The sequence below is a fragment of the Myxine glutinosa genome, chromosome 4 (assembly GCF_964187855.1).
Source record: "Myxine glutinosa chromosome 4, kmMyxGlut1.1, whole genome shotgun sequence".
Lineage (NCBI taxonomy): Eukaryota > Metazoa > Chordata > Myxini > Myxiniformes > Myxinidae > Myxine > Myxine glutinosa.
Genome location: NC_136264.1, coordinates 28,505,240 through 28,519,765, shown reverse-complemented (window position 1 = coordinate 28,519,765; position 14,526 = coordinate 28,505,240). Strand labels below are relative to the sequence as shown.

The 14,526-nt window shown below is 47.2% G+C and overlaps 1 protein-coding gene across 3 annotated transcripts in view; it reads right to left on the bottom strand.

The window, feature by feature from the left end:
* LOC137424537 (polyhomeotic-like protein 2) overlaps window positions 1-14,526 on the bottom strand; it is a gene marked incomplete at its 5' end in the record, with an annotated part of 138,152 nt that overhangs the window by 62,453 nt on the left and 61,173 nt on the right. For all 3 annotated transcript variants that reach the window (XM_078775543.1, XM_078775544.1, XM_078775545.1), the window contains 2 exon segments: window positions 4,189-4,420; window positions 4,636-4,713. In XM_078775543.1, coding sequence (XP_078631669.1) covers window positions 4,189-4,420; window positions 4,636-4,713 — 310 coding nt within the window.

The window sequence follows — 14,526 nt, the reverse complement described above, 5'->3', positions numbered from 1 at the left end:
ATCTCCCGCGATGAAGCTATCTCTGAGGGCCTTTCACTCACTCACCGCAGGCAGGTAGGTGGTCTTTCTGTCTTCTACCGACTCCTCTCCGGCCTTGCACCCCCAGCTCTCTCTGTGCTCTGTCCCCCAAATATTCCTACAGGTCGCACAAGATCTGCCAGCAACCCTCTGATGGTTAAACTGCCGAAATCTCGGCTCTCTGCTCACCTTCACTCTTTCATTCCTCTTTTCTCCCGCCTCTGGAACAAACTCCCTCACTCCCTTCAATCCCATTCCTCCCTCCAGGTCTTTAAAACAGCTGTTGACCACCATCTCTTATCTTCCCCCATCCAAAATCTTGATCTTTTCTACCCCCGCTAATTCACCCCAGATCCACCTTGTTTGAAATTCCAACTTCTTTCCTGGAAGTCCTGGCAGTGTCCATATGTTTTATACCTCTCCCACCGCCCCCTTCCCATGCCCCCCCCCCCCCCCAAAGCCCTCGCCATCTCTCAGATCTCTCGATGTCTCCATGTCTCTCGGTCCCTGCTCTCAAATGTTGTGTTTGTGTCCTTCCCCCTCTCTCCCCATCTTGTCTACCTCTCCCGATGTTATATGTTTTATGTGTCGGTTTGTCTTTCTGTGTGATTAATGTTCGCTCTTTCACGAGCCTCGATCTTGTATACAAAAAAAAAAAAAAAAAAAAAAAAAAAAAGTCCGTCATGCAAAAAACGGTTCTCCGGACCTTTTTTCTAAACGCTTAATGCGAATGATTTCAAACTTGGCAAATGGTTTCCTCATGATAAGATACACATAAAGTTCGAACTTCACGACGTTTCGATCACTTTTGACAAAGTTATGGCACTTTGAACTTTGGGAATTCTGATAATTCTGATGATCCTTAACTCAGTGCCATTTTAAGTTTTAATTTCCTTTAAAAACGACTTTCTCTGCAATAATAGGACCGATTGAGATCAAATTTTCACCGTAGGGGGGACTCGGTCTGTAGAATATTTTAATGGTAATTATGACATCACAGGTCACGTGGTTCGGCCGCCATATTGTTTTCCGTGAAAACACGAAAACCCCTTTTTCTCTGCAACGGCTGAACAGATTGAGGCCAAACTTTGCAGGCAGAATCGCATACCCATGACGAACAAAAAAGTCAACGAGCATGATATCATGTGTCACATGGTTTCAGAGTTATGACGTTTTTAAGCATGAACCTTTAAAACCGAGCTCCTCCGTCATTTTTTATCCAATCGAGGGGAAACTTCACAGATCTGTTCAGCATGTCAGTCTACTAAAATGTCATTTTGGAATTTGCGATAGGGCACGTGGTTTGGCAGATATCATTAACGAAAATATTTTAAAAATGGATATCGCTTGTTTATTCTGGAGTTCTCCTCAAGCCGCACCGCGTGCCCTCAGCCTCGTCTGCGAACGTCAAAAGCGCGACACAGCGCGCGCTTTCGGGAGGGGTGGAGCCAAGCAGAGCAACATATATAGGCACACATCGATCATGATTGATCGTGAACCGGAAAACATAATAAATTACTGATACTTAGCGACTCGAAAGATTCTTTATCAACAACTTATTTTCTCGTGCTTCTGCTGACCTGTCTGCAAGGTGTATAAATCGAAGTCCCGAGTGGGAATCACAGGTGAGCCCGTCCTGAGGTAATTAGCGATTGGGAACGATTCAGAACCTGTGGGTAAATAACCCTTGGTAATTTCCCCAACAATTTTCCGGACGACAGACTGTCGGTAGGGGACATGTATTGCAGCGCAATACTCAGAATGCTTGTTTTTCAAGATATTCCGCTCACAAGGTTCAGACGTACATGGCGGCGGCCATCTTGGATTTTGACATGGCGACCCAATTTTCAATAGCGTTCTTCCTTATGCCGAGATACACCCACACACCAGATTAGAAGTTAGTAGTTCATTTATTTTTCAAGATATTTCGTTCACAATGTTCAGACATATATATTGTGGTGGCCATCTTGGATTTTGACGTGGCGAGCCAATTTTCAATAGCGTTCTTCCTTATGCCGAGATACACCCACACACCAGATTAGAAGTTGGTACTTCGCTTATTAATCCCCTACCGGTGTACACCGGAGGGGACTATAGGTTTGCACTCCGTCCCTCCGTCCCTCCGTCCCTCCGTCCGTCAGTCCGTGAGTCCGTCAGTCCGTGAGTCCGTCAGTCCGTCAGTCCGTCAGTCAGTCCGTCCGTCAGTCCGTCAGTCCGTCAGTCCGTCCGTCCGTCCGTCACGCAAAGAACAGCTTTCCGGACTTTTTTTCGAAACTCTTAATGCTAAGGATTTCAAACTTGGTGCATGGTTTCCTCATGATGAGTAACAGATCAAGTTCGAACTTCAAGACGTTTCGATCATTTTTGACAAAGTTATGGCACTTTGAACTTTGGTAGTTTCCCCAACAGTTTTCCGGACTATAATTTGGAGTGCGGTAAGTCAAAACTGTTAATATTCCTTGTGTGCAATATGCTGTAATCGTGGACTGTTCTTTAAAATGCTTTCCTAGAATAAGCATCAAGTCAAAAACGTTTTCACTGAATTTCGTTTCCATTAACACAATTCTTCATATCAGGCAATAATACATTGAATTCACATAGTTTACCTATAAATCAACAATACATCTAGGGAGGTTGGAGTGTCACTTTACCATATGCTTCTGTGCGTATAATCTGCGTGAATACTTCTTTAGATATGTATCTGATACTCTGCCCTCTTAGCAGTATATACAGTACGCGTCAGAAGTAACCTGGCTTCCACGGTCCGCGGATAAGCCGGTCTCACATCATCCGCGCCCACATTCAACAGTGCATAAATTTGCATATTTAATGAGGTTCGTCTGTCACACTTTGGTTTCCGTGCAAAAACTCCACCAAATATTGCATGATTTCAACAAAAAATTTTACACACGTGTCTCGGCATAACTCAGATCAAGTTTGAAAACCAGCATCAACTGGTGGAACAACTCGGTTTTCTTTGTAATGACGCTTTAAAATTCGCCCATACCAGCTAAAGAATGGTTTATAGTTTTGGATTGAACACTTATCAACGAGGCGAGGCTTATCAACGAGGCGAGCGTGTACGTGAGTCCCCTACGGTAGGGGACATGTATTGCAGCGCAATACTCAGAATGCTTGTTTTTCAATATATTCCGCTCACAAGGTTCAGACATACATGGCGGCGGCCATCTTGGATTTTGACGTGGGTTGAACCCACACCAAATTAGAATTCGGTCCTTCGCTTACGCACGCACGCACGGACGGACGGGAAAACCATAGTCCCCCTTTCGCTCCGCGGTGCGACGGGGGACAAAAACAGCCCTTCCTCGCTTCCGCCGCCGAACGCAACATGGCCCCAGCTCCTCCGAAAATCACCACAGTCCAACAACACCCCCTCCTCCAACGTTTCAAAGGGTCACAGAGCTCCCGAAAGGTTCTGTTCACGAGTGCACAAGAGACAAAGCTACCGCCCGAGACCAAAGCCAGACACAGAGAGAGAGAGACAGAGACAGAGACAGAGACAGAGACAGAGAGAGAGAGAGAGAGAGAGAGAGAGAGAGAGAGAGGGAGAGAGAGAGAGAAGGAATCTTCTTCTTCCTGCTCTCAAACCTTCTAGCTCTGACGTCACCCTGACGTCACGCCGACCAACGGCCGAGCTCTCTGAAAACACCCCATGGTCCTGCTTGACCAATGACGAACTTCGGGGCATGGCCTGCCGGCTTGCTATCCTCTGGAGGCGGGGTTTATTTGCCGACTGGCTTTGCCTGCTGGCAGGGGACGATTGTTGTTATAACGAATGTGAGTTTTTATGGCCAGCCTTGTTATACTTGTAAAAACGTCGGGAAAACCACAGGGAGCAATCACAAACTGGGGGAAAAACGAACTGTAATCCCTACCTACTTAACATAGCTCCATCCCCCCCCCCCTCCCCCCCTCGTGTGAAGACACAAACAATCTGAAGCTGCAGTTTCCCTACTTAATACATCGAGATGTCTCCTACGTGTCCACAGTCCATGCTATCCATATCCAATCCCATCTGTCACTATGGTAATCCATCATCTATCCCCCACAAACGTAACAATACTATTCCCTGTAATATACTCTATTAACAAACTACTCTAAGCAACAGCCGCAGCAAAAGCCGAGAAATAGAGAGCAGATCATGTGGACCTGAAATTGTGGCTGGGATAGGTGTACGTGGTGACGAGGCTGCCCGAGCATCCGGAGGGGAACCCCCCTCTCCACGGCGCCAGCCCTCCTCTGTGCCATGGACGCCCTTGGGTGAGATGGGGTGGGGAGGTGGGCGTACTGTGCCAGGAGAGCGGGGTTGACTGCTGGGCCGGAGTGGGACGCTCTGGGTCACTGGCCCGGTTGTGCCACGTAATGCCAGGTTCTGAACTTGCTGCCATATTATTCACAGATTGCATAAATTGGGAAAATGGGGGAAACATTAAGTGAATACAATTGGTTGAGAAAGGCAAAGCAATAAATCAGGCAAGGGATCTAGGTATGAACTCCGTACTAAAGAAATAAATATCACATTCAAAGGCCACGCTTGAAACACTCATAATAAATCAAATCAAAGTGAAAATAAAGGCAATGTGTCATAATAATTACCTGGGATGAAGAAGAACCAGTGGTTGCCATTGTAACCTCAGGCAAGGTAGCAACAGTTGCAGGTGGAGCAAATATAAGCTGTAGCAATCAGGGAAAAGAGAAAGCCAAAGCAGCAGGGCTCGCTAGTTCTGTAAGCCAAAAGAGCAAAAGAGTAAACTTTCTCACACCTATCCCAACCTACATGTGAAGGATTTTGATCAAAAGTGTTATAACCCATACAAAGAAATAGAACATAGGAGGAACCCATTTGGCCCATGGTTCCTGTGCTGCATCCATACCCAAACAATTGAGAGTCTATGATACTAATCTAATCTTTACCATTTACATTTTACACAAAGGGGGTGGAGGAGAGGATGAGGAGGAGAAGGAGGAGGAGGCAGAGGCAGAGGGAGATGAGGAGGGGGATGAGGATGAGCAGGAGGAGTAGGAGGAGATGGAGGAGGAGTGGCGAAGACGAACAGTGGGACAGGCACAGGCATGACACCAGGGTGTTTTAATTAGTCATTCTTTAAGATCTACAAACACCCACTCTATTTGGTAGTGGCCTGGGGGAGTGAAAGGGGGTGGGTAGGATTTCTCTTATGCCGGTGACGAGTAATCCCGCCTCCCTCTGGCAGGGGTCAGTAAACCACATGCACTGTGCCATGTGTGCAGGTGCAAATTGCAAGTAGTCTTCCCACCCTCACCCTATATATAAAACTAGCGAGGTACCATCGTGCTATGCATGGGTGGGAAGCCAAAAACAAACAATGTGGAAACAGTGAATGCTAAACCATGGAACCAATAAATTCCACATTCTTGTGCTACCTCCAATCGAACGTCAGACATGGACAGCCGGTTCGTGAATGACTTGGGCAAAAAATGTAACCAGTCTGAATGTTGGTATATCCAGTCAATAGCGAAACTGCAAATGGGGAATCCGCGAATATCACGATGAGAAAGTAGAACCCCTCACGTCATTTTCTCATTCATATTTAACCTCAATATCTCTATTTTCATTCCAAACAGCATCATTCCAATCATACATTAATACAATAACAAAACACTGTTAAATGACGATTGCATTGAGATATTATCAAACCAGCTCATTGTTTCAATCTGTTCACTTCCAGATTTGGAGCAGCTCGGTATCGAGTCAATTTCAAAATCATAATTTATTTGAGGAATTTTTGAAACCTCCTACCTACCTTACAACATCCGCTGGGACCCTAAAACGTTCCAGACATTTGGCAGGGCAAGCCCCGAAACTGAGCGAGTAGTTTTGGGGTCAGACGGACAGACAGACACTCCTGCTTTAGAGAATATATATATATATATATATATATATATATATATATATATATATATATATATATATAACTGTAAGAAATAGTAGAAACTCCAAAGTACGAGCAGGGCGTCTCATTTGTATTGAATAAATAATCGTTAGATTAAATAAGACGCGGACGTAGCTTCAGGACGTCGATCTTTAATTGTCGACAAGCTTTCGACCAACAAAGGTCTTCTTCTGAGTCTACAAAAACAGCAGGCATGTATATCAGTCAAGTGTGTATGGTGATGTGTGTGAGATGTGTGATGTGAGTAAAAAATTGCATACAGAAGGAAGAGCCACGCCAAAGTTCACTCACCAGCCCCAAGTTCGACGGAAGTGACCGTTTGCGTCACGGTCACTTCCGTTAGGGTGCGCGTGCATATACAAATATAGAGATATACATACATAAACACACAAGCATATATTCATATCCCATTTATATTCATATAATATATTTATATATTTATATAAATGACATATAAAGGTAGAATGAATGAATGAATGAATGATGAATGAATGAATGAATGAATGGGTTACGGTTAACAATTTGATTGGGTTGATGTGGGAACATGCTTTAGTCATCAAAATTTATGCCATGAGGGACTTTTGTCCGAAGTTTGTGTCTACAAAGGACTCACGTTTCAGAATCGTGGTGTGTGATCGATTTGTGATTGATTCAATGGCAGAGATTTGAATGTCATTTATAGAGTGATCCGGTTGATTAAAGTGTATCGTGTAAGGTAGAGATTTGCCCTGACTGGTGTGGAAGTTATTGATTTCTGACCGGGTGTTATTAAATCGTGTGTAGAGTGTATTTTCAGTTTTTCCATATTTTCATTTTCCATATTCCACAAAAGTGCACCAAACAATATGTTGGAAAAACTGAATCCTCCGTCGTGCGAAGTCCTTCCTCGGCACACCTGAGCTCCTCACCACATACAAGGCTTTCATCCGCAGCTCAATGGAATACTGTTCTCCCCTATGGGCCAGTGCTCCTGCCTCACACCTAGCTCGGCTTCACGCTGTTGAAACCAAAGCTTTCAGAATTATTGGAATCTCCCGCGATGAAGCTATCTCTGAGGGCCTTTCACTCACTCACCGCAGGCAGGTAGGTGGTCTTTCTGTCTTCTTCCGACTCCTCTCCGGCCTTGCACCCCCAGCTCTCTCTGTGCTCTGTCCCCCAAATATTCCTACAGGTCGCACAAGATCTGCCAGCAACCCTCTGATGGTTAAACTGCCGAAATCTCGGCTCTCTGCTCACCTTCACTCTTTCATTCCTCTTTTCTCCCGCCTCTGGAACAAACTCCCTCACTCCCTTCAATCCCACTCCTCCCTCCAGGTCTTTAAAACAGCTGTTCACCACCATCTCTTATCTTCCCCCATCCAAAACCTTGATCTTTTCTACCCCCGCTAATTCACCCCAGATCCACCTTGTTTGAAATTCCAACTTCTTTCCTGGAAGTCCTGGCAGTGTCCATATGTTTTATACCTCTCCCACCGCCCCCTTCCCACGCCCCCCCCCCCCCCCCCCCCAAGCCCTCGCCCTCTCTCAGATCTCTCGATGTCTCCATGTCTCTCGGTCACTGCTCTCAAATGTTGTGTTTGTGTCCTTCCCCCTCTCTCCCCATCTTGTCTACCGCTCCCTATGTTATATGTTTTATGTGTCGGTTTGTCTTTCTGTGTGATTAATGTTCGCTCTTTCACGAGCCTCGACCTTGTATACAAAAAAAAAAAAAAAAAAAAAAAAAAAAAATGTTGCGAACATTTTCAGATATTGGGCCACTTGAAATTCCGTAATTTTTTTTTTCAAATTTTTTCAAATTTCGTAATTTCAAATTTTTCGGGTGACACCGTCACAATTTCGGTCTTCGAGGCCGGCCGATATACTGGGGCGGCTTAGCCCAAATATTCAAAAGAATTGTGCATTTTGTGATACAAGCACCAAATTTGGCACAAATGTACATTAATATGTTGCGAACATTGTGTGGTCAGCAATGAAGACGAGAGTCTGAATTACATGTATGCAAAAGACCTTGTGAACCAGTGAAGCAAATACACGGGTAAGCATGAATTAAATCTAGGGCATGATATAATTTCCATGATGTTTACCTCTACACTCAATGGTGGAAGGAGGTAATGTTTTGATCCCAGCTTGTCTGTATGTCTGTTTGTCTGTTAGTCCACAAAATTCCAGACAAAGCTTGTAGTAGTGGTAGTTGTAGTGGTAGTGGTGATAACAGAAATTGTTATATAGAACTGAACTTATATTATTATTATATGCAGAAAATAACTTCATTTCTATATGCCCTGCAGTGGACAGGTTAATTGGTTTATGCACTGAAGGGGTCACCCTGGTGTGCACTGCTGTGTTCTGCCTCACTGAGTTGTTCAGGTATGATGTACTCAGCACAAGCTTCCGGTCGGCCCGGAGGTGGGGGTGCGGGGCCTGTCACGGAACGTCAAAACAAACGGCCTGCCGGGGCCGCCCAAAAGTCGGGCGTGAGGGGCGCGTCCACTAATGGAACGCCTCTCGCTTCCCAGATCGAGGGCCACGTGGTCAGGAGAACCTCGTCCCTTCCGGTCACACTTTGCCTATCGGCCGGCCTCGAAGACCGAAATTGTGACGGTGTCACCCGAAAAATTTGAAATTACGAAATTTGAAAAAATTTGAAAAAAAAAATTACGGAATTTCAAGTGGCCCAATATCTGAAAATGTTCGCAACATATTAATGTACATTTGTGCCACATTTGGTGCTTGTATCACAAAATGCACAATTCTTTTGAATATTTGGGCTAAGCCGCCCCACTAACACAAAAGGACATTAAAAACGAATTAATAGCAACACAAAAGGAATGTCAGATGGTACATGAGGGGTTGACGAAGAAGTTGGAGGAGGTGACAGAAGTAATGGAGACGAAGGACCGAGAGGTGAGGACGCACATAGAAACGGTTAAGGTGGCGTTAGAGGAAGAGATAGAGGGGGCGCACCGGGAGATGAAGGAGGTAAAGGAAAAATTAGAGGAGGTGGAAGAGGGGGTGAGTGAAATTAAGAAGAGACGGACAGAAACTAAAAGAGAAATCCAGGAGGAGGTGATGGAATATGTGCAAGGTCGGTGCTCAACTCATAATGTGATGCTCACTAACCAAATAAAGACTTTGCAGGTGGCAAAGGAGGTGCGGAGACGAGGTACGGAGGTGAGTGGCGATATAATCGGAAATGTACATGATGTGAGGAAAGCTTCAGTCGGCTTGGGGATTGGTTTGGATCCGGGTGTTCGTGAGAGGCCGTTGGTGAAGTGTGCGACAGGTCTGGTGTGCGAAAAAAGAAGTGTGCGAGAATGTCCGACCATGGGGTGTGTGAGGAAAAAGTGCACGCCGAGGAGTGAGTGTGCCGTCAAGAGTGAGTTGGTCGTAGCGCGTGTGCGAGGGGGCACATGGAAGCGCGGTGTGGCGAGTGTTACGGAGGAAGTAACGAAAGAGTGTGCGCCAGAGGATGCGCGAGAAAGGTGTGTAACGGACAGCTGCATGGGGAAAGAGTGCGCTGTCAAGAGTGAAGGAGAATGCACGCCTGTGGTGAGAGTTACAGAGGATGTAACGAAAGAGTGTGCGCGAGAAAGGTGTGTAACGGACGGGTGCATGAGGAAAGAGTGTGCTGTCAAGAGTAAGGGTGAGTGCGTGACCGAGAGTGGAGGTGAGAGCAGTGAGAGTGACACGGAGCGTGAGTTGGTTATGACAGGTGAGCGAGGATGTACACCTGGAATGGAAGGATGCACACCTGGAATGGTAGAGCGTGTGTGGGAATGCACACTTGAGTTGGTCGTGAGGCACGTGGTTGGGTGTGCGGGTGAGAGCACACCTGTGGTTGTCACAGAGGAGGTGACCGAGGAAGGGGCGCGAAGAGGTGTGTTGGTGAGGTGTGCGAACGACGAATGTGTGCCAAGGTGTTCGGTGGTCAGGTGTGTGACCAAGGCTGGGAGTGGAATGAGTGTACCGAGGTGTGTAAGGAAAGGTACGAGGAGCATGGGAACAGCTGGAGGTATGAGCAAGAAAGGGGTAGCGTATGCATATAAGCATGCAGGTGAGGCATCGACGGTAACCGGGTTAGAGGTTAGAACGACTTATAGCCGAATCGGGCCCTCGGTGCGCGTCGGGCAGCTTCGCGTGCCGCGAGGACCAGCGGGGATCCGAACCACGGCGGTTTCGAAAGAACCGCCGTACGCGATCCACGCTGGGCCTCGCTTGGAACGGCCGCGTCCGTGCTCCACTAGGCGGAGCGGGCAGCTCAATAGGAAGGGTCGTCATGGCGACCACTTTTTGTTGAGACGTGCCGGCAGGTCGAGATCGGGACATTGGATGGCTCCACGCCGAGGTGGTGCGTGGGATCTCGGCACGGGTAAGCCCCCGTCCCTGCACCGAGTGCCGGACGCATCCAGCCGCCGGCACCAAAGAACCCGCGTTCATTGCTCGGCTGTACGAAGCCGAGCTTTAGAAGGGAATTGGCGCACCGAGAGGATGTAATAAGTAGACGGGTGATGAGGATAGTGTTTTGGCCCCGAAATTAGAAAAAAGCAAAATTTGATGATGGTATGGTGATTAGCAGTAAATGGCAAATTGTTGATTTGTTGGATTTGGACGAGCGAAATTGATAGTAGGACCTCCCCATGTGGTGGGATGGCAACTCTGTCATCCCTCACAGCTAAAGGGGCGCAAATGCGCTATAGATTATGGGGTTGATGGCAGTGAAAACTAGCCCGGGTGGGTTAGGTTATATTGTGTGTAGGGATCTAGCGAAGATGACATTAGGTAACGTTAAGTTTAGTTAGTGACTGATACATGTAGTGGGGACGCAGGTAGTTTAGTGTGGATGAAAATGACGTGGGAGCGCAATAGTTTAAAGGGACGACTGGGAAGCGCAAGTTTCAGAGGGGAGTAGTTAGATGAGATGATGCCGTGTGTTTGAGGATCGAACAGGTGTGATTGCACAGGTGTGCAACTGAACAGGTGTATGGAGCAGTGTCTGAGTGAGTGATGATGATGTGTATTGTGATGACCAAATGGTCCAGGAAGAAAGGAGGGTGCAGCTGCAGGTGGCACCAGGTGTGATTGCACAGGTGTGCAACGACAGGTGAATGGAGGACAGGTGTATGGAATAAATGGTATGGAGTATTGGAATGGATGGTCGTGGAGTGAGTATGGTGGAAATTGTGGAGTGGAGTGGATGGTGCGAAGGTGTGAATGGGGGAAGAGTGGACCCCCATCACGGATACCCGGGGCGGGTAGTGTAAGTGTTAGGTAGAGGGTACAGGTAAATTGTGGTTGGATATTGGCATCTGTGGTGCGAGTGAAAGAATGGTCTTTGGATGGGTGCATTAGTGTTGTGGAAATGGCTGGGCGTGTAGCCTGTTAGTGTGTGTAGTTGGTTGGGCGCTCCACCACTGTGAGGATGTCGGCCAGGTGAGGCCGCAGGTGGGCTCTGGGAGCCGGTAGTAGTTGTTGTGGATGGGGCCCGAGGATCTGGAGGACGGACCCGGGTAGCCCAGTGCCAGAGGGCACCGAGTGGGGTGACAGAGCCAGGAGGGGCTGTCCCCAGTTAGTTAGGTTAGGGTGAGGAGCTAGGTAAGCTCGGGTGGCAACTGCAGTGGTGGAGGTGTGCAGGTGGGTAGACCTGCTGGGAGAGCTACACGTCGCAGCCCAGAAATTGTGCGAGGGCACCGGGAGATGAATCGGGGGAGTGAGACCCCAAATTGAGAAGCACCACAGTTTGGTCAATGGGAATTGGTTTTTAGAACCCATAGTGTAAGTTGGCCAATGGATTGGCAGGGAGAGACCCCGGGTAGTGTAAAGTGTGTTAAAGTCATTTAGAGGATAGTTAGGAAGAAGGATCTCCTCGCACCATCTGCATCCACTCACCTGAGGTGACAGGTACTCCACACCATGCCATGTTTTGATTATTTTTTATGATGCAAATGTTTGGATTGTGAGACGCATCATGACGTGGGTGTGACATTGTGCGTAATTCCATCTCTCCCTCCTTATGAGGATTGATGATGAATTGGTGATGGCAAATTTTGAAGTCGAGGGATTGTGGAGACGAATTTGGTATAGGGGAAATATGGGGAAGACGTGACAGTCGTGACGAATTGGTAATGTGTAGATTTTGTACATATGGGGTAAGGGCAAGGGTAGTGTAGGTGACAGGGGGGGTGACGTACGGTAGGGACGAGCTTTCTCACTTCGCCCTCCGTACGCATTTCGCCTTGCATTGCCTTATTGACGTGTACCCTTGTGACCTTACCCCTCGCTCAATTGTCTTCCCCCCTTTTGTCTCCCACTTGAGGACCTGTGCGCCATTGGGTGCCGAGGGGAGCGTGCGTGAGGTGGCCATTGTGTGCACGAGATTCCCAGAACCAGCATGCATTGCGTTGATGTACCACTTTATGGACCGCTGTTCTGCGGCCAAGTACCACTTGATGGACCCCAGGTTCTGGGGCAGGGCACCTCTGTTGGAGACCGGCCATAGTGGCCAGGGAATCTTGCTTGCGGACCTCGGTAAGGTGGCACCTATGCCAAACAGGTGGACCACCCTTAGTTGGCCCCTGAGGCCCTAAATAAAAACGAACACAAGTTGTGCTTTTTATTATTTCCAAGTAGGCCGCATGAAGCCAGAAGACGTCGGGAAGAACATCGGCCCAGCAGAGAAAGAGAAGACCACCACCAGTTGTTTTGTTGTTTATTATGAACAGTGGTGCTTTTGGGGCTTTGTGGTGCTTTTGGTGCTTGGTGGTGCTTTTGGTGCTTTTGGGTGCTTTGGTGGTATTGGTACTGGTGCATCGATGCAATGCGTGCTGTCTCCTCCCTCCCAACAGGAATTTCTTTTTCTTGTTCCCTAAAAAGAAAAAAAAAAACACAGGTCCTGGGTTGCGTTGTAAATAAGAAATAACGTCATTGTAAATAATGCTCCCCACCGTAAATGTATAGTTTGAGAATAATTCCGTAATTCGGTTAGCTGTGGGCTTGAGTCTGTTAGACAGGGTGCAATGCAATAGGGGGACATACTTATTTGTGTTTTAAGATTGTCACACTCAGGGTCAGGTTAATTGTAGAGGGAATTACACCTACGTGTCACACTAAGTTAAAGTTTTGTAGGCCCGAGGACGGGCCTGAAGAACGGAGGGTGCAGTGTAACGGTTTTGAGAAGTGTAACGAATTTGAGAAGTGTAACGGTTTTGAGAAGTGTAACGAATTTGAGAAGTGTAACGAATTTGAGAAGTGTAACAATTTTGGAGGAAGTGTAACGAATGTAAAAAGTATGGTTTTGTTATGTGTAACACCCTCGTAATGTAAATAATGGTCGCAGCCGTCCTCCTAGTTAATTCCATGAAACTTACACACAGGCCACGATATATCTTTTTTAAATAGTGTATTTCCTTATTCCATGTAGGCTAAATATGTGTTTCCCACTAGATTGACTGCATTGTATCAAACGAAATAAGCGTAGGCCCTTTCAATTTCCCCAATCATCTCCGCTCTCCAAAGTTCCTTTCAAAAGCGGTGCGAGTAGTGTTCAATCCCGCAAGCCGCCATTGCCCATGTGCTAATCTCGGAGAAGAAAGGCGTGTCTCCACCTCGTCATAGAGGGGAGGAGTGAGCCAACCCCACTTGGCCAACCAGCACCGCGGTTAGCGACCCGGTAGGCGTGCCCTCGCAGCCGGCGGCTTGATTCCGCCCCGAGTGATAAAAGCGACTGTAAGGGACTGCTTCGGCAGATGACCTGGGAGATGAGCGAAGAGGTGACATACGAGAGGAGCGGTGAGCGGTGAGATGCGAGACGCTCCAAGCCAAAGAGGAGAGGTACTCGGAGAGGAAACCAGCTTTGGAGAGACGCGCTGAAAGGAGGGAGACGGCTCCACCAGAAGGAGAGGAGCAGGTGTGCCCGAGCCAGCGCGTGACGTCTACAGCATCGGCAGCGGATACGCGACGGAGGGTTTTCCCGCCAAAAACGCGAGGAATTGAGAGCTGCTGCCTCCGACCCTGCCTCCGTCTCCAGCAATCCACCTCAAGCCCTACCTGCCTGCAATATCCCCCGTGTAAGTGTGAACATCGTCTGTCCTACTCGTTGTCCTGGGGTTAAGTAAATTGAATAGGATAAGCTAACGATGCATTGTGTGACTGCTTCTTCCATCCATTGCTGTAAATAATTTTGGTCGCTCTTTCTTTTTGCTTGTGTGTGTATAATAAATCTGTTCTTCCTCCGTACTCTGTCTTCTTCTCTTTTCATTCTCTTTCGGTCGCTTTAGAGGTTTCCCGATTGAATATCTGTGGTGCGATCTGGTCAACGTCGGGTGGAATCGGGCCAATTGGAGATCCTGTAACGGTCGCGGTTGGACCATCCGCTCGGCCCATCATAACATCTAAAACCGCGTCTGTAACAATATATATATATATATATATATATATATATATATATATATTATATATATATATATATATATATTACTATATATTATATATATAACTGTAAGAAATAGTAGAAACTCCAAAGTACGAGCAGGGCGTCTCATTTGTATTGAATAAATAA